The sequence below is a fragment of the Gadus chalcogrammus genome, chromosome 8, assembly GCF_026213295.1.
Source record: "Gadus chalcogrammus isolate NIFS_2021 chromosome 8, NIFS_Gcha_1.0, whole genome shotgun sequence".
In the NCBI taxonomy this organism is placed as follows: Eukaryota; Metazoa; Chordata; class Actinopteri; order Gadiformes; family Gadidae; genus Gadus; species Gadus chalcogrammus.
Window position 1 is genome coordinate 4441168 of NC_079419.1, and position 20000 is coordinate 4461167.

The window sequence follows — 20000 nt, forward strand, 5'->3', positions numbered from 1 at the left end:
ACAGTGACCATGGTTGTTCACATTTCCGGTAAGTATTTGATCTTATCCTTAATTGACATGAAATGATATAACTCCAAACCTACACGTCATATTCATGTTTACAGTACATGTCACAAGACATAGCTGCCGCTAAGAAAAGTAAATCATAATCATTTAATTTCAAGTGAAAAAAGATACCATGAATGGAAATAGGAGATGATCAGAATAATGCTACGCTTCTCCAACCTAGGGAAGAATATCCAACATCCGCGATCCTCCCTACTGAGCAAATTATTAAAATGGGGTGTCAGACTAATACACTAAACCTAATTAGACTTTAAACAATGTATGGGAGATAAACGACGATTACTTATCTCAGAGGAGTGGAAAACGTGCTCCGAATAGGGGGTAGTAACGGGTAATACTGTAACAGTGTCTTGCGAGCGGTGGGCGTCGACCGCGTGGCGTTTGCAACATGCTGCGTGTTTGTATTGTCGTAGTGCTGTTAAGTAATCCATCAAAGTAAACAGATTCCCTGATTTGAGAGAGCAGTCATTATGGGCCTGCAAACGGAAGCGACGGAGGAATAAGCCCAGAGTTTAATACCAGCAGATGAGATGAGGAGGGATAGTCTCCAACACATGGCTATTTTAATGCAACCCCTTGGGGGGGAAAAACAAAAACAGTTGCATGGCATTACACAACTGATGATGGCGTGATTGCAAGGTTGCAATGTTTGAAATGCTCCCAGACTATTTCTGTATTCTGTATCTGTCCATGTTTACAACACCAACCACTGTTCTCTTGACAGATAAGCAATAGGAGAAGGAACAGCAGAAGACGATGCAGGAGGAAATGACACAGAGGCTCATGAAGAAGTGAAGATTGGGAGATTTCAAGACCAACCATAGATTACAGTTGTTCAGAGGTATATTTTTAAACCCACTACATGTTTGAGACAATACTGTGAAATGAAGAGGAGAACTAATGAATTGCTGAGCAGTCTATTTTACCACAGGTGCCATAAATACACAACATCGGAAAATGTCTACTTCTTACCCTAGTTTTGAATGAGTTGTCTGGCTATTATGTGGACATTATGTTTCGTTATACGAGCTGACAAACCGTGAAGTTTAAGTTACCTCATTTCTAAAAACAAAGACTGGGTTCATTACTTGGTTGTTCTATTCAGCATGATAAAAAAAAAAAAAAGATTATGTGACTCACAAAGACCATATAAACTGAGAATATAATTCTAGTCGATATACGACCGGATTTTCCCAATAGATTTGCTGTGTTATAACTGGTCTTGACCAACTTTTGTGCTTTTGTTGGGTCAAAGTATTTCCTAGGAGCGTGGATTGGGTTTGAGACACAGGTCAGGGATTGTGCATACAGCCGTGGCTGATTAAGTGACCTCTCTCTGGAATTTATTCAGAATCCCGGCAGAGAATGTGGCTAACAGGCTTGTTAGCCACATTCTCTGCGGCTAACAAGCTGGAGCTAACAAGCTGTTAGCCACATTCTAACAGACCGTAGACGAGTCTAAGGAAATGTGGCTTTCCATCACTGGATAAAGCAAGAAGCGTCTGCTCACAGATGTTGTCTCGTTTGATGTCTGATGTCGATGAACCCAGGCGATTCTGGGTTTTCACAGCTTTGAAACACAGCGGATAATGCTTGAAGAATATAGAAATTCAATGAAAAGAAATTCAAAGAAAGTCATTTGCAAGAATTCCAAATTTACTCTGAAACAAAATGTTTTACATCAGAAAAGACCATTTTTCTTTTTTAATACTCCCTTGAAAGAGAAATAGATGAAGGTTTGTTTCCCATATTATTTAATTTGCATTTATTTTATGACCAAAATGGTAGCCTGTTCGTCCCTCACATGAATCACTGTTACACACGCGCGTACAAACACATACAGTACACACACCTGGCTCCTGCCCCTTCTGGGCGGTCCATACACCATAACCCAGCTACGAAAATAAATGGAAAGTTCATCTTAAATCTGAAATTTGTGAAATATATCTGGTTTAATTATTCTTTTCTTTTAGTTAGTTCTTTTAAGTGACTTTGCATGGCGGAGATGCATAATAAAGTGTTGACACTGTATCACCATTTTGTGAAGTCTGAGCCGTTTCTCCTCCTCATCCCAGCCTGATACACTTCAGTCGGTCTGTTTCTGGCGATACATTCATTACCTGTCCTATAAGCTCTGTGGTTCCCCTGACCTAGCGTCTATTATTCAGAGGGTTTATGACGTAACGTACGAGCAACCATGCAGTTTTAACGCTCCATAGTGGGAATGTTCAAGATTTCCCTCTCTCAGCAGTACGGGACGGTATATCTGAGTTAATTAAAACCAAACAGCCATAAATAGATGTTTAATAGACCACAAGGCCTACCAGAAACCTTCAGTTAATTCAATAAAACAATTCCTGTAGTCTACTTCCAATCCATATTCATATTTAAAAGCATTTTCCGGAGATGGATCTCTAAAACCCTATGGTTTAAAACCAGAAGTCAACACAATTTACTGTATATTCCTTATTTCAAATATATATTATTTAGGAAAAAAGAACATACATAACAACCCCTTCCCCCATCACCACCACCACCACCTCATTCTCATTTCAGGAAAACCACTAGGCCGGAAGCGTGCAGACTCCGTGATAACGGCATGATCTTTATTTGGAATTGTTTCATTATCTCGAGGCTATGAAGAAGTCCTCACCAAAAATAATTACGAGCATGCGCAGTCGCTACCGTTCAAAAACCCCGGCCTGATTAGAAAACAGGGTGCGCCAGGGTACAACTGTTTGCCCCGAGGCGATTGTCTAGTCCTATATTTCTATGCTCTGGAGGAATGTAGGGGCTGTAACTGCTGGATCACCGTGTGGCGAGCAGCTGCTACGATTACAGTAAACTGTACATTGTGTTAATAGATAAATGATTGCACTGCTGCAAATCAATCTAAACTTGAAAAAATAATTTAAAAATAAATGTACCTATGTAAATATGAATATATACTACGTTACATTACATTATATATTTGTTTATATATGTATATGTTATAGATATGTTATGCATTGTATTTATATATTGATATATTGTATATATCTATAGATTTATACAATATATAATAATTGATAAGGCATGTAAGGCCGAATCAAAAGGAAAGTGACATATGTGTAGATGTGGAGGGAACTGTCAACCGCGTTCACGAAGCAACGCATCGCGATATGACTGGTTGGACTCAGAGCAGATGTCAGAAACCGACCAATGAGTGGCCTCCGCGGTGTCGTCTTACCGAATCAAACAGGGGTGCGTTGTTCTCGTCATCGTCCGGCACGAATCGGTGCGAACGCACAGTCGAGGGTGGGGTGACTCAGGAAAAGAGCCGATTTTTTAACACCGTGTAACCTGAGGATAGGATCTGAGTTCACTGGTGAGTCAAATCAACTATTATGCTTTTTTTTGTCCAGAAATTACTCTTCCTAAAGTAGTCCGAGAGATGGATCACACAGCTTCCCCCATGCATCGATTACTTTGTGCGTTTGCAGGCTCTGCTGCTGTTGTGTGTGTGGCGGCTGGTTCTGTCAAAGTGCAGGCACACACACATTACTATTTGTTGAACTCAATGCCAAAAATCAAATGAATTAATTAATTCCAAAATGCACAACAGCAGGGAACTCGGGTTTCACCTGAACGTGTGTTAGTATAATGTTATAACATAGCTTCAGTGACAGATCTCTGTCCGTTCAGGTCCTAGACTCTGTCTTGGTTCTCGCGACATTACAGGTATGAACTGTGTTCTTGCATGGACCGTATTGGTTAAGTTGTGACTCTGTTTGTGAAGTTGTGAGTGTGTGGGCAAGTTTTGACGTGGTGCCTTTGCTTATGCACGACTTCCTCTGAGCTCTGACATGGGTGCCCTACAACATTTGCATAACCTTTGAACAACTAGTTTTTTGCGTGTGTGCTTTTGAGTTGACAACAGGGCACACACACACACACACACACACACACACACACACACACACACACACACACACACACACACACACACATACACACACACACACACACACACACACACACACACACACACACACACACACACACACACACACACACACACACACACACACACACACACACATGAAGGTCGGTTTATATTGCATATTCAGCGTTTATGCAACTTTCCACGTTGCATAGTAAATAGTGGTAACGTGACCGACTTGTTCATAAAAAAAACAAAAACGACGGGTTTGTACAACACTTTCCGGGGGAGTGAATCACCGCTCTTTGTAGTTTAAGGGTTTTCCATCCGATGACTTCTTTGGATTGTGTGTGTGTTCCTCGTTGGGCTGTTTTTTCTGAAGAATGCAGACGTGTGATCTTGCAGACGTGTGCATGCATAGTATTGCCAGCAGGGTATTAGTTGTACGGTGTCTGATTCTTTGGAGGGATCTAGTGGTAGTGACGTGCACGGTTGGCACAGTATTAGCTAGTAGCCACAGTATTGCTTTTGGATTATGAAAGCGTAATTTGTAGTACTAGTAGTAGTAGTAGTCTGTTTGCGATTGTCTCGTGCATCGTGGATTTTTAACATTTAACACATGTTATTATTCCCATAGCATAACATGGCTATGTGCTTGTAATAGTCACACATCTTAGCCCTCATCAGGCCTGCTGCTTCCTGCACATCGGTCTGCTATCTAAGCTTTTAAGAGCCAATGTGCATAAACCGAGCAAAACCATTTAATATGTCCAATGTATTCGATCGGGCCTTACTGTTCAGGTTCCAGAATTAGAAGCCTGAGAGACTGGGTCGGGGGACGTTTTAATGCTGAATGTGTGGATGTCTGTATCGCAGCTTTGCCCTAGGCACAAGGTTTGAGTGAGTTTCAGTAGTACTACAATCCTCAAAGGTCAGCTACTCACTGTTTCAGCACACATCCATCGACTGTATGCATCTTCTACTGCAAATTGTAACACCTATTCCTTGTAAGAAGCGGAAAGGTTGCATTTGCCTTTCATTATGTGATCATTCAATCACTGCAGATCACTTGATTAACAACCAAAGGCCATCCTATTTGAGAAAAACCAAAATGCAGTTCGTGTCAGACGTGCTTTCCTCCTGATGGCTGATGATGAGATCAGATCAGATTCACACCGGGTGAAACATCCCACTATAAAAAGGAACAGGCGGCCACCCCTTGCAGTCACGTGGGCAGGGCGCAGCGACGTCACCGGGCGGAGATCTGTGAAGAACACGCAGACGGAACGAGCCTGAGGTGCGGCACTTTCTTAGGCTTTTCCATCGTCCTTTCTGCACAGGGGGAACAGACTATAATCTGTTCACTATTAAAGAGGCCCGATGCCTGGTCCCACCCAAGTACTTTCCCCAAATGGAGAGAACAACAACGACATGGTCCAGGACAACGGATCCAACATCATTCCCTACAGAAAGAACACAGTGCGAGGAGAGCGCGCCTACAGGTAAACGCGTGTAATGCCGCATCTGATCCCGTCTCATAATAACGCCTGCGAGACGTAAACGGGATTGATCATAGCTGCAGTTTCATTTTGATTTTTACGGTGATGTGCATCTCTTCGTTGGCTGGTTTTGCGTGTGCGTCGTAAAGGCGCATCGTGCCCTCTGTTATTATCTAGTCCTGTCATTGGAGCCATGGCGCAAATCGCTAAAGGCCCATCCATGGTTGTTTTTTTTTCAGCACAATTATATAAGAGGATACTGTCTGATGGGGGTCCCCGCTGCAGGGTATACTGTATGCTTTACTCGTAGACGAATAGCACCGAATCGAAGTGATCACAATCACCGACGTGTCAAATGCTATGGGAATGGACAGCCACCCTCATCAACAGAATGGCATTTATTCATCAGAGCAGGTCATGCTGCTCGGTGTTTGATGGCAGCAAACGGTGTGATCAAACATGCATTCGGTTGCGGCTCTATAGATGCCCGGTTGCATGTTCGACCCTTGACGTGAGGTTTTACAATGGACATTTAGCCGAGCGTCAACACAGCCCCCATGATCGGCTATTACTGCATGGCTAACAAAGCTAACAGTACATCCGCTTTGTTGACATGGGAACGGCTGGGCCAGTCTGCTCCCTCCTCCCCAGCCCGTCGGTGGAGCCTCTCCTCCTGCATGGATGTGGCAAGGGCTCCGGTTTGGATTGAGTGTTTGCACTTGTGCGCGAAAAACAGCGCAACGAATACGAACTGGGCTGCACGAAGGTCAAAAAAATATGCAGCCTTTCATGCAATTTCGTCAGGTCCTCCTTCGGTGCACAGCCAGACACCCTGTGTTGGGAGATGGTCTGTTTTGGTTTGGAATTCGGAGGAGAAATGCAGGTTTCAATAACTGCACTGATTGTGGCCTGCGTGTTTAATATTTGGGATATTATCGAGGAATAACGCATTAAGACAATGTGTTATGACTTGTGGAAGCGATTTCTTTGCTGAATGTGTTAAAGATGCATTATGGTGATTTGGGACAGAAGCGTTACAGAAGTTGGATTAACTTGTTCACTACCACAATAGAGAATAAGTGGTGGTGCGTTGTGTTACCTTGGCCCCTTTAACCAAGACAAAATCAATATCCCAATTCGTAACCCGTTCCTATGCCCCTTAATTTCAAGTGTCTTAAATACCCAAGTATTAAAGGCGTAACAACATCTGTAACGTACGATTCAAATGCATGGTTTGCATTGCTTGATGTACTAAGCTGGAAGGTATGGCCTTACCATGACTTTATTAGAATGTATTCATTCATCTCTTGCAGTTGGGGGATGGCGGTCAACGTATATTCTACCTCAATAACCCAGGAGACTATGAGCAGGCATGACATAACTGCCTGGGTTAATGATATTCTGAGCCTAAACTACACAAAAGTGGAGCAGCTGTCATCAGGTAAGATCCCGTTTTAACCGGAGGGAGGGTGGGATTGTTGTCATGGGTGCGTGCCAACTGTTTTTCGATAAGCTGGGTAAGACTGGTAACAGACATGTAAGAGGCACTAATTACTACGTAGCTAACAAGTGCCTCGGCTTGACACAGTGATAAAGTTAAATCAATCTGAGTAACGCAGTCACCTATTCTTGGTGGGGGACTGGGAGGCGTCTATAAATAAAGCTTGCAAACGGGCATGTCCTGCTGCTGGGTCCCAGTAATCTAATCACAATCACTCCTGTCTGTCGCCCCGCCTCACACACTCTTAAAGTATGTCAATTCCAGTGGGCTTTTAAGAAGACATTACCGTGGCTTATCCCCTACTTCACTTAGCCCATATTAACAACACAGACTGTTTCACTGTTGTTAAAGCATTTAGCCTTATTTCACAAAAGCGATAATAACAATCATGCTATTGGAGAGAGGTGATTATCTAGAAAGATTCAACTAGGCTATGAGTGGGAGTTAATTCCCCGTATCCCTTATGAATCCCCAAGGTTTTGACTGTTTGTGATTGTATTCCATATCTAGGAGCGGCCTACTGCCAGTTCATGGATTTACTTTTTCCTGGCTGCGTCAGTCTTAAGAAGGTCAAGTTCCAAGCTAAACTGGAGCATGAGTACATCCACAATTGGAAAGTGTTGCAGGCCTCATTTAAAAGGGTGAATGTGGACAAGGTGAGTCGGAGAGAATCCTCATATCCTTATTGTTACTATGCATTGATGTACTTGTAAATGGGCGGCATGTTGCTCAGGAGGTAGAGCGGGTCGGCTGGTCACCGGAAGGTTGCTGGTTCGATCCCCGGCTCCTCCTAGCCGAGTGCCGAGGTGTCCCTGAGCAAAAGACCTCACCCTGACCGCTCCCGACGAGCTGGCTGTCGCCTTGTGTGGTTGACACCGCCGTCGGTGTGTGAATGTGTGCATGAATGGGCGAATGTCAGGCAATATTGAAAAGCGCTTTGAGTGGCCACTGGTTAGAGAAGCGCAGCATAAATGCAGTCCATTTACCATTTAAAGGCTCGCTCTTGTTGTGTCCCTGACGTTTGAACCCCCTGCATCTCACCCTCCTCCCAGATTATTCCCGTAGAGAAGCTGGTCAAGGGGAGGTTTCAGGACAACCTGGACTTCATCCAGTGGTTCAAGAGGTTTTTCGACGCGAACTACGACGGCAAAGAGTACGACCCGGTACAGGCCAGGCAGGGTCAGGACGCCATCCCCCCTCCCGACCCTGGAGAGCAGATCTTCAACCTGCCCAAGAAGTCCCTCCACGCAGCCAGCTCCCCCACAGCAGGCAGGTGGATGTGGATCACCTGGAGAACCAAAGGGACAGTGGTGTTAGTGGGTGGGAGTCACCTGATAACGAAAAGAACGGCGATAACCTGGACTTAGCTATCAAGGTTGTACAGGTTATGCACCTTTGTAACTAAGGTGCTTTGCTTAAAATATTGCATCTACATGGTATAAATTAGACAGATGATTCTATTTCACATATCTTGTGGTCAATGTGGATGCCTCTTCTTGTTGATATCCTCCTAAAGCCTAAGAAGATATCTCAGCAGCCATGGGAGATTATGGCGTAAAATGTAATTCCAGGTATGCTGATGGACCCATCAGCATACCTGGAACTGAAATATTTTTTACAGTTTGTCTCCATCAGTGGATTTCATTCTGATTGGACAGTTAATTTGACCTCCTTTTTTTGGCTGCCAGTTATCCAGCCTGTGTTTTTGCATTGCCGTCTAAAAGAGCAGACAGTTCATTCCATGATTTAGAGTTCCTGTTATTCCAGCTGTGTCATGTTATCCCACTGTTTATAATCCCGCTCAGCCGCAATATAGGTAGATAGATAACATACATGTGCGATGGTTTCTTTCACAATGGAGAGGCAGATAGCACAACTGTTGTTAATCATCGTAAACTAACATGACAATGCAAGCAGGCTGACTAAGCTTCCATTGTGTTACACTCTAGGCAAAGAAATATTCATTGTTTGGCCAGTGGTACTGTTGGAAGTTCCAGTTTTAAACTTGAAGAACTTGCCTGAAACAATATTATTTTAATCGATTAATTATGTCTAAACGCTATATATTGGTAGCTGGACTTTGGGTTGGTTAGAGTGTAAAAGTTTCATCTCTGTCTTTGAACTTGTTAACCGGTACATTCTATATACCGTTGCGTGTCTTAGTAAGTGTCTGCTATAAATAACACGTCCACGTCCTGCCGTCCTGCAAAACAGATTGCATTGTATTGTATTATAGTACTTAACTGTGTAGCAACTGCAGTAGCTGCTATCATTGCTGTAACACGGGGAATGGGTTAGCCTAGCGATTGTTGTACTTGCACTCTTGCATCCTTTCTGTACCGACAGCGATATATTGTTGCACTTCTTATCACAAATGTACTTATTGTAAGTCGCTTTGGATAAGAGTGTCTGCTAAATGCCCTAAATCTAAATGTGAATGCATCTGATATACCACTGATGTTTCCTTTAGGAGTCTCCAGGCCCACTTGTACTATAGCTAAGTCTGTAACACCGTCATCTAGACCCTCGTCTGCCAAAAAGATCCCTGGGCCGTCCACCCCGGCTAAGGGAGAGAAGGAACTGGAGGTCCAGGTCACACTTCTGAATGAACAGGTAGGTTTACTGCCCCCCTTTGTTGACCCTGTATTGTTTGTATGCATGGAGGCATGTTCTGGATGAACTCTTCTGGAGGTGAGGGGAAGATCGAGAAGATCGAGGGGCCTGTTACGATTCAAGGTTAGGAAAGCACACATTCTTTGGGTTTTGGACGTAGATATTAGCAAAGTGAAAGCACAAACAATTGATATGTCTCACGTAGTGTACCCTCTTATGAAGACTTTATTTACTGTGGTTATAAAATCTTTAATCATTAATCGTAAATCACCAAGCTGTTTCTCTCTTATGACATACTGTGTTCATAGATGTTAATAGAAAAGTATCTTTGCAAAAGGAAATGTTGCTCCTAGTAAAATATTCCCTTGGATAGTATGTTTGTGGATGCAGTTTATGTAAAATGATGTTACTGGATTTGAAAAAGTGATGCTTTGTGTGTGTATTATATTTCTTACTTAGTGGTGGGGTCGTTGATTTTAAATGCATGATTTCCAGAATAATCCAACCATCAATGCGTAAACATCACATTTCCTCTAGTGCTTCACAAATTATAGACTAGCTGTCATAAACAAGGCCACGTCTTTTCGGCTGAATGGAAATTGTTTTCAATGGAGTCCTTGTGCTTTGTGAAGTACTCTGCATACATAGGGCAGTGTGAATTCAATGTATTGATCCGACAGCATCACAGCAGACTACAAAAATATCGACGTTTGTGTTTCCATTAGCTAAAACGGTGTGTGGTTGATCTCGAACATTGCTTTAATTTTAACCCGCGACTCCTCCCAGATGAGTACACTGAAGCTGGCGTTGGAAGGGGTGGAGAAGGAGCGAGACTTCTACTTCAGCAAACTGCGCGAGGTGGAGGTGCTGTGCCAGGAGCAAGGGGAGGAGAACGCCCCCTTTGTGGACCGACTGATGGAGGTCCTCTACTCTGCAGACGAACAGGTCAGTCTGACTCTGCATTCACATCTACATTCAGGGCATTTAGCAGACGCTTTTATCCAAAGTGTCTCATTTGTCAGAAGGAGAAACAATATACCGCTGTCGGTAAAGTAAGGATGTTCATAGAACCCAGCGCCAAGCACTAACAATTGTGAGGTTAACCCATTACCCGTATACAACAAAGATGGCTAGTATAAGATACTACACAATGCTAAGTACTATTTTTAAAAGGACGTACAACGTACAATAAGTGCATACATTAAGTACCAGGACGTTCAACATCCAATAAGTGCGTACATTAAGTGCCAAGGCCTTGTTGTCCTTTACGTATTGATGAGAACACACTCTAGGACAGAGGTCTTCAACAGGGGGGCCTGCAACCCCTAGGGGGTCTGTGGAGGTACTGCAGGGGGGTCGCGAAAGTTTTGGTTGATTAGACTTATTTTTTATATTCCCCCTGCAATTTTTTCCACAAATTGAAATGTCTCTAAATACACATTGACATGAATCCAACACACTAGCCGCGTTTACATGGACACTTTTGATCCGATTTGTCATCAGAATAGCTCTATTCCTATCATGCGATCCGAATGTACTATATATATGGCATTTACAAAAGTGGTAAGCGTATGTTCGTATTTCTCTAGCGCACACCTGACACATCTGGACTGGCTGCGACATTTTTATGTATTTGATTTTAATGAAAGCCCAGCAGGAGAGAGCTTTTCTCTGCCTGCTGCTTCAAATAAGATGAAAGACAGCAAAGCAACGTCAGTTTCTCGTCCGGTCTTTATATCTACCCCCTCCTCTGCCGAAAACAATACGTATTTGGATGAGAGTGCGCAGCCAAGACTGTTGGGAGAGAGAGAGTGCTGTTACGCAAGGGATAATGAACAGAACGCCGGTCATAATCGGGAAAAATAAGCGATCAGCAGAGAAATAGTCCGCCAAAGACGTTGACGTCGCTTAGCAACCGGACACGCTGGGGTTGATAAGTTAGCGGACTACTTGCGGAGTGATAAGAAAGACACTAACAAACATCACCAATTTTCGTTTCCACATTTATATTTCAAAAATGTCCATTTGAAAAGCTTTTATGCATGATTACATGCAATTGACAGACAACTTGGTTGTGAATGAAAAAAAATACATCACACACATTACTCAAAAACGGGTCACACATCGCCGAACAAAACTCATGCTACTACGGTGCTGACACTCACCACACCACACCCTCAACTGAACAACCAATCGACTGTAAACTGAGTGTATCAGACAGAGAAACCATTCATCCATGTTCAACCAGAGATGATGCTGTTTTCACATTTAGGGCATCAAGCAGATGCTTTTATCCAAAGCAACTTATTCACACACACATTTTCCCACCAACTGCGGAGTAAACCATTCCAGGAGGCAGCCAGCTCGTTCCGGAGCAGTTTTAGGGTGAGATGTCGTGCTGACCGTGACGCTCCGGGGATCGAACTAGCGACCTTTCCGGTTACAAGTGAACCCGCTCTGCCTCCTGAACTAACCACAAGGGTTATTGACCAGGCCAATTTAGGTTACATAGCCGTTAGTCTCGCAAAGCCAGACCAAACTACAGCAAGTAGAATGGTCTGGAGCCACGCTACCTCGAGCCGTCTATCCGTGGGGAAACTGGGCGGGCCTGTTTTTATTTCTTTAACCCAATCACAATCGTCTAGGGCGGGGCTAAGCCCGGGAAGGAGCAGCGGTGTCCATGCAAAATAGAACACCTTTCTTCCTCAGCAAATGCTGTAAGCAAATCTTTTGCAGTTCTTTGCAATTTTCGACGGAAAGAGTCAAACATGCCAACTTTACAGCGCCGTCAAAGTCCTCTTCAAAACTCGCCATACTGCCTAGTTTCCGAGTTTGAGGGGGAGTACAATACGGGAACGCCAGCAACCGGAAGGGGAGGAGTCGCGGCCAAATCCGACGCTAGGCAATAGACGCTGTCCACTTCCGTTCAGCCAGACTACATAGCCGTCAACCATACATTGTCTTTCAGGAGGGGGCTGGGGAGCTGGCTGAGGGGGACGGAGAAGAGGCCGACCCACAGCTGGCCCAGGAGGAGGTACCAGACGACCAGGCAGAACAGGATGAATACTGACTGTTGTCCTCGCTCACTGCAACCCCACGCCCTTCTTTTATAGTGACAACAACCGTCAAAGGATTTTAAGTTTTTCCACCGTGGTTTCTTTATTTTTGTTCTCTTGAAGACTGAGCAAATGAAGCAATGCCCCCAACCCGCCCCCCCCCCCCTCCCCAGAAAGAACCCACCATCCGTTCTTTTTCAGTTCATGATTTTTCTTAAATCCTGCCAGTTGATATTCTGTGTTTTTCTGATTGTTGGTGAACTGCCCATGGCCGGTTTGGGTCACTTTTACCTCCACGCGCAGACAAGCTCAGACCATCACAGGAGTTTCCATGGACGGTGTGTGTGTGTGTGTGGCTGTTGACAGGTCAATCAGATTCCTGAATATGAGGACATGCTGAAGTCCAGACGGGTAACTTCTACCTGTCAGTACAAGTGTTAATTTGTGCATCTTCGCTCCCTTTCGTTTTCTACAGATTTTTTTGTGTGTCTTTTTTACATATCAACCACGTTAATCACACGAACGCAATAAGAAAAAGCCCTGAAAGGGCTCATAGTAGCTCTTATAAAACCTCCTTCCATGTGTTGCACTGACATTTGACCTAGGAGTGGACAATTGGTCCACACACTTTCACCATATTTATTAAGCCTTAGCGTTAGTATTAAAGTATACGACCTTACGTTGAATCCTTTGGAAGAGGAGACAACACAGTCAGTTAATTGTGAACAAAGTGTAGAGTTGAAAAACCAACTAGGACTGTACGATGACTATCTTCATAAAACACAATTTTTCAGATAATTGTGAGCTCAAAAATGTATTACTCATACCGATTGTGTGTGACTAATGTTGGTAAAATGGCTTGGTGTTTGATGACCGGTTAATTAGTAGGTCATAAACATAGGGGAGGAAAATGCATTTGTTGTGGCCTAGTCTTATCAAGTTGGAGAACGTTTTTTGTTTTTATACTTTGCAGCACATTGCCACTGATATCTGTTCCATGGATATAATATATATTATAAATGATTTTTCAATCACACTACTTAGAAAAGATGTGTGTAAGTTCACTGAGTTATTTGACATGCTATATTCCAGTAATTACCTGTTCATAATGTTACATTTACTATTATTGAACTCAGCAGTGCACCATAATGCTTTAGTCAGATACTGTTGTGTAAATGAAAAGGAATGTAAACTGTCAATAAGTATGAATAGTGTTTTTTTTATGTCCCACTCATTATGCATTCCCCAAACTGTGTTGCATGTTTGCATTTTATTTGTGAATAACTTGACCCGCTTTTTACATATTTAATAAAAAAAAAACAATGTTAAGTGAGCTTTTGTATGTTTAACTTGATGTTTGACGGGTGTAGAACGGCGTGCTGTAATAAAACCTTTCACCTACGGGAGCCTGAAGGAGTGTGTCAATCTCATGTCACTCCAACCTGAGGTTCTTCAAATAAATTAATGAATGAATGCATGAATGAATGAAAACAAAAATTGCTAGCATTGACAATCAAAAATTCATGGCGCTGAAATATTTGGATTTGTTACCCGCATTGACACACGTAGTCATATATTACAATATTGGACTTCAACCAGAGCCAACCACAGACTAAACAATACTTCAATCCAATATTTCGTCAAAATGTTCTGCAATTGCGAAAATATGCTGACGTAAAAAACAAGTTTTTTCACGAATCTTATTCACTTTACAGATTGCGCAACTTTGAACACAAGTAATCTGAATGAATGTGTGCTTGTTTTCTATGTCGGGTACATTCACGAGGGTACATTCACATTCACGCACAGACATACTAACCCCCATCCGGCGCACCCCGGCCATTAAAACAAACGCACACAGCCTAGCGGTACCCTCCATGTAGCAGTTGACCAAGACGTTCAGAGTTGCTTAACTAACACCTTTCGACACCGGTAAACGATGATGTCGTAAACTACGGGTCCAGCCCCTCAACTGACCTTGTATCCCCGCCAGTATGTGAACATAAGAGCCAGAAAGATGCCAGCATGTCTTAAGGTACGTAGCCTCACAGCTAGCCTGGCGAACTACATGTTTACAAATTGGATTCAAACTCTGCCTCAGAAGTTGGGTGTGTTGGTTTTTCGCATTTATTTCAAAGTGTGTGCTTGTTTTGGGGTTGGGGTTGCTTCTGTCTGCGAAAAACAATTCGGTTTATGTTCTACTTGTAGCGTAAGAAGTTCTCCAGGGACATCAGGTGTGTTGTCTTCCCGGATGAGGTCGGACACAACAGCGCTAACTCCGCGGCGGGGTTAACTGCCCCATCCACCGGCAGCTCAGCCGCCAGGGCGTGGGAGAGGTGTGGGGAGAGCTTTATTGACCTTCCTAAAGTCAAGGTAAGGTTGTTGTTGTTTTTTCGCCAAGTGGAGTGTACTTATGCACTCCATTTGGCGTGCATAAACACATGCGCATCCTCAAGGTAAATTATTTAATTAATAATTGTTATTCAGTTTTGAATGTGAGATATGCACTGACGCAACACACTTGTTTTTACTATAGGATGGCCATTCGTCTGGAAGGACATTGTCTGCTGTCAGGAAGTTGGACCCAGCCTCTTTTTCAGGTACCCTTTCTGGAATTACATTTACATTGAGGGCATTTAGCAGACGATTTAATGCAAAGCGACTTACAATACAGTACATATGTCAGAAGAAAGAGAAACAACAATATATCACTGTCCGTACAGTAAGGATATTCATAGAACCAAGTGCCAAGCCCTAACAATTGTTAGTTTAACCCATTCCCCGTATACAACAAAGATAGCTAGGATAAGATTAGAATTGTCATAACACAAGTACCTTGCATAGTATGTAATGGACACGTTGGACGCGAATGTATGAGACTCATTGAACCAGATGTCGGTCAGATCTCATATACTTTCTCTCTCCATGGTAACTTAGTGCATGACAGCTCTGGTCACCATGACGATGACCCCGTGGACATAGCGTGGACCTCCAGTGAAAATGAGGGGTCGGGTAACGAGAGTCCGAAGCAGTCTCTGGCTAAAGCTGTGCCTCCTAAACGACAAGAGAGGAAGAGAAAGATACAGAGACCAGCCGCCAGAGCATCGCACGCGCTCCCTGTTGGTGAAGGTACAGATGCTGAGTAGGAGTGGGAATCACAGGGTACCTCACAATACGATGCGCGTTACATGGCCCACGGTACAGACAATATCGCAATACAGCGATTCTGTGATGACCAATGTATTGTTAGAAAATCCTATAACGATGCATCACGATATACGTCTGACGGTGAATACAAAATCACTGTGAAGAGGTACAGTGCTGTCTTTATTCATGGTCCATACATGAGTTTTACAGTAACTCGTCTTAGGCTAGTTAATTTTGTTGTCAGGGGTTACCAGATTCCATAGCGATATCTTCATTCAAAGTACAAAATAAACCTGATCTTCTTTATCCATGGTTCGCGCAGCGCCTAGCATCTCCAGTCACCATGACGACGCGGACCCGTTGGACATCGCCTGGACGTCGTCTAGTGAGAGTGAGCGGTCGGATACAGATCACGACCGGTCTCTTGCTAGAGCAATGGCTCCCGGACCACCAGAGAGGCGTAGGAAAACTCTCCGACCCACCGCCGCCGTTGAGTGCTCCGACAAGCCACCCACTGATGAAGGTACCCCTGAGACCGCGTCGGCCGCTGATGAAGACTTTATACTAGAGCCCGACCGATCTATAGTTTGGCCGATTAATTTATCGGTATCGCTGTTTGTGTTTGCCGATATGAAAACTTTAGAAAAAGTGTCGATTTACTAACGTAATCCCCTCTTTATAAATCCTCTAAAACCTCTTGAGAGAGCTCCTCCATGTAAAGGCTCCCAACACTAACAGTTTTAAATCCAGTTCTGTGTGGGGGGGTTGGTAGCTCCTCACCTTACAGCTTATTGGTTCTTGTTGCTCATGGTTTTAATGGGATGTTGCTATGGCCCGAAGCGTTGCTTGAGAGACAGCAGCCAATCCCAAATCCCTGCTCCATCCCCAGCATACCAAGATTTAAAAGGCAGATATATCTATATTTCTAATATTGGCTGATATATATCGATATCGGTAATCTTTTACGCCCTAATATCGGCATCGGCCCCCATAATCAACTCACCTAGCTCTACTTTATACACTATTGTCACTGATAGTTTTGACTAAACGTTGTTACACAATCCTCAAGCATGGACGTTTGAATTATGTTAATAAACATTTGTTCCGTGCTTTATATTTTAGGCTACAGGAGCATTGTCAAATGATCGCTGAGGAATGGATGCCTGTTCCTTGCTCATGTTTTCTGACTCTATTTTCAGAAGACCTTCCCATCATTGATTCAGACAGTGATCTGAACGGCTCTCCTGATCAGTTGAAACGGGACAGTGCGGGTCATATATCTGAGTGTGAATCTCCACGGCATGCCGTCGACGGGGGCCTGAAAGCACCTATATCACCAGGGGTAAGTCAATGCCAATCGTATCAAATGAAGTTAAATAGGTTTATACAACTATGATCTCTCAAATCAGACTTTAGATTCAGAACTAGACCTCAAATCTGAGTGCAGATAGGCGATTAAATTAGTTTCGCTTGGTTGATTTTCAACCGATCGTGTCACCGGAGGTTAATTGGCATACACTAACTCAGCCAGCACTAGTAAACAGTAAAAGAGAGTAAAGGTTTCCAATCAACATAATGTAGACCGGTCTGTCTAGAATTAAACTTTGAAAGCCTCACCAGCTCTCAAAAAAGAATCCTAATATTGAAACAGGAAACGAGGAGTTTTAGGTTTCCGATAGGATTCCTTTGCTGCATGACCACGCAATAATATGATTGTACTAGCAATACTATCTTAAAACAAATAAGATGTCTTCTATACAGGAAAATACAACCGCCATATCAATTAATAATTGTATATATTAACTTAATATTATATTGTCAACGTTTTGGAACGTAAGCAAGGCCGAACAAAATCTGTCTCCCTCCCTACTCTCTCTCGTATTAATCCCGTAAATCTGCTAACGCACAGCTGGCCGGCAGTGATACGCATGCTGTACCTCTCCAGTGTAATCCTGCTGGACCTCTTCACATTCCTCAGTTTATGCGGCGGTAACATCCTGTTATGCTTGGAAATATGCTATGCTGTGGCAGGGAGATTCCCTCTGGCTGCCCCCTCAGTTAGTATTTAGGAGTTATTCATTAGTGTGGTGATGGTGATGAATCCGTTGGGATTGAACTAGCAGAAAGGTGTTCTTATGGACACTAGGTGGGGTCATACCCTCTCTTATGCAAACTCTAGTTTGGGCAAAAGGGTTAGCATAATCACAGTACTTGACTAGTGTGTGGCTCACTGGGTGTTGTCGACACGTTTCATGTTGTTTTAAAGAATGAAACAATTCTTTTCAAGGGGTGTTTAATTGTAGTTTGATATTTGAGTGGGATATGTGAAAAGTGAATTGTACCAGATGTTTTGACGATGTCATATCTCATATGGGTGACCGAAGTAATGGCAATGTTTGAATGATGCATATCGTGGTTCTTCTGAGAGCTTTTCAAATTAGTGGCATTATTTATTTGAACATTGTTAAAGGAAAACACATTGAGCCGTCCCTGTCAGAAGGAAGTTTTCAGATTTTCTATAAACACCCAACAGCTCTATGTATTGTACATACATACTGTACATACATACATAAATACATTTGTGCATGCATACATTTGTACATGCATACATATACTATACACTATGAATATGTATAACAGCTCATACTAGAGCTCTTATATTATTTTGATGCAGAAATTGTATTAGCCAACTACTAACTGCTTGTCGAAATCTTATGAATTTGTATACGAATATCGATACTAAAGGTAAATCATGTTTTATATTTGACATTCATTGTTATTAAGTCAAATCCAATGTTTCTATTCTTTTATAGACTAATTTTGACAAATACGCATGTGTTGTCAGATACTTTGACACTTATAAATCAATTTTAATTTGGGTTCATCCCCCTTGTTAAGCCAGGGAAATTCCCCTGGAAATTAGAATTTCCACTAGGTGGAGTATCTAAGTGTCATGATAATGGCTGAGAAATCACATGTGGTCTTGAACAAGCAGTGCAAATGGTCTTCGCTGTGAAACGCTATTTTCAATGTTTTAAAAGTTGATGAGTTTACACAGACACTTGATTTAAACTCAGGTTTGGATGGACGCATTTAAAATAAGGCAGAGCCCGTGTCCAAATCAAATATTTATACAGACCATTATATTTGTGGTCAGCGCGTGTTTACCTTTTGTGGCGACTCTTAACTGCAAACCGTTCTGTATTTAGTCCTTTTAAAATTAGACTCTGAATCAGAGTCTAAATGAGCCTTGCTATACTGGAAGCCACAGGTTGCTCTGATTGCCGTCTATCTCGTCCCATGTACATGGGGTTAATGTTTACCCTGTTGATTTTGAGTAGGCCTCTTGTAGCCCACTCCGTGGTGTCTTGGATAAGTCGGTGTTGGCCACAAGTCACTTGGGAGCAATGTTTGCTGAAGGCAGGGCTGGCATGGCCCAGACTGTAAAGGAGTGTTAATTTGTCTTCTCCATGTACTCGCCCACCTCAGGGCCGAAGTGTAAACCGGTCTTGGCACAGTAAAACTTCGCCAGCCAGTCTTGGAGGTCGGTATGACTTTGTGGTTTTTTTTTTAACCTCAAGAGGATTGTGGTCATCAAATGTTGACATCGCTTTTTTTTTTTTTTTTTTAAACTGGTGCAAAGCGCAACGATCAGTACATCACAGGCAGCACTGTGATGAGCTTGTCTGCATGCGTTTACTCCTAGTTAAGCACAGTGCTGCCAGCATCACGGGGTCGTTGCTGACAGATAGCCTTATGACACAGGCCGCTGTTTGAGTCTCGAGAGGAAGCTTTCGGGTGGATTATTATCTCTCCCGCGGGCCCCGGCCACTTCCTCTTGTCACCGATGTGCTGACGTCAGCACATCAAACGTAAGTCGCTGTCGCCCAACTTATAGGTTTGAGTTGACGAGCCCCGCAAGAGCCCTGGAGAGTTCTCCTTCTGAGGGTGAAACTTGGGTGATGACATTTGGTGATTTGGTGTCAGTACCTACAGGTGCAAGTTCGACGGTGGATGATGTTGACTTTTGTGTGTTTGATCAGATCAAATACTACTACCACACACACCCCGCCCCCCCCCCACCACACACACACATACACATACACACACACACATACATACACATTGGTTTAAAATCCTCCAAGCAGATATTAAGTGATCTGCTTATAACTTTAAACATATTTACACAGGACATG

The 20000-nt window shown here is 43.1% G+C and overlaps 3 protein-coding genes across 12 annotated transcripts in view; all 3 read left to right on the plus strand.

The window, feature by feature from the left end:
* Positions 1 to 2514, plus strand: part of dtna (dystrobrevin, alpha) — a 22485-nt gene extending 19971 nt beyond the window's left edge. For 4 of the 7 annotated variants that reach the window (XM_056596895.1, XM_056596896.1, XM_056596897.1 and 1 more), the window contains 2 exons: positions 1 to 28; positions 791 to 2513. The exon at positions 1 to 28 is cut by the window's left edge and continues 11 nt beyond it. In XM_056596895.1, the coding sequence (XP_056452870.1) occupies positions 1 to 7 (7 nt within the window). In that variant the 3' untranslated portion in view covers positions 8 to 28; positions 791 to 2513. Of the gene's footprint in view, positions 29 to 790 lie in introns of all 7 variants that reach the window. The other 3 variants (XM_056596893.1, XM_056596892.1, XM_056596894.1) reach the window with 1 other exon arrangement.
* A 757-nt stretch (positions 2515 to 3271) lies between these two features.
* Positions 3272 to 14068, plus strand: mapre2 (microtubule-associated protein, RP/EB family, member 2). 3 transcript variants are annotated; one of them, XM_056596114.1, is made up of 9 exons: positions 3272 to 3433; positions 3751 to 3786; positions 5329 to 5490; positions 6801 to 6928; positions 7499 to 7644; positions 8041 to 8257; positions 9459 to 9601; positions 10388 to 10546; positions 12570 to 14068. In XM_056596114.1, exons 3-9 carry the CDS (start codon positions 5369 to 5371, stop codon positions 12669 to 12671), a joined length of 1017 nt encoding a protein of 338 aa, XP_056452089.1. In that variant the 5' UTR covers positions 3272 to 3433; positions 3751 to 3786; positions 5329 to 5368; the 3' UTR covers positions 12672 to 14068. The 3 variants fall into 3 exon arrangements, with proteins under 3 accessions (XP_056452089.1, XP_056452088.1, XP_056452090.1); XM_056596113.1 differs by lacking the exon at positions 3751 to 3786; XM_056596115.1 differs by lacking the exons at positions 3751 to 3786; positions 5329 to 5490 and having other exon boundaries at positions 3273 to 3433.
* Positions 14069 to 14491: 423 nt separating this feature from the next.
* Positions 14492 to 20000, plus strand: part of spidr (scaffold protein involved in DNA repair) — a 30418-nt gene continuing 24909 nt past the window's right edge. For both annotated transcript variants that reach the window (XM_056596111.1, XM_056596112.1), the window contains exons 1-6: positions 14492 to 14692; positions 14866 to 15030; positions 15194 to 15257; positions 15595 to 15786; positions 16127 to 16327; positions 17004 to 17146. In XM_056596111.1, the coding sequence (XP_056452086.1) occupies positions 14675 to 14692; positions 14866 to 15030; positions 15194 to 15257; positions 15595 to 15786; positions 16127 to 16327; positions 17004 to 17146 (783 nt within the window). In that variant the 5' untranslated portion in view covers positions 14492 to 14674. The remainder of the gene's footprint in view (positions 14693 to 14865; positions 15031 to 15193; positions 15258 to 15594; positions 15787 to 16126; positions 16328 to 17003; positions 17147 to 20000) is intronic.

What these genes read in the sequence shown, in the direction of transcription:
- mapre2 (XM_056596114.1), top strand. Translation starts at nt 5,369, where the DNA reads ATGCCTGGTCCCACCCAAGTACTTTCCCCAAATGGAGAGAACAACAAC. An exon ending in AGTGGAGCAGCTGTCATCAG is followed by an intron (nt 6,929 to 7,498) that starts GTAAGATCCCGT and finishes TTCCATATCTAG; the next exon opens with GAGCGGCCTACTGCCAGTTC. An exon ending in AAAGGGTGAATGTGGACAAG is followed by an intron (nt 7,645 to 8,040) that starts GTGAGTCGGAGA and finishes CCCTCCTCCCAG; the next exon opens with ATTATTCCCGTAGAGAAGCT.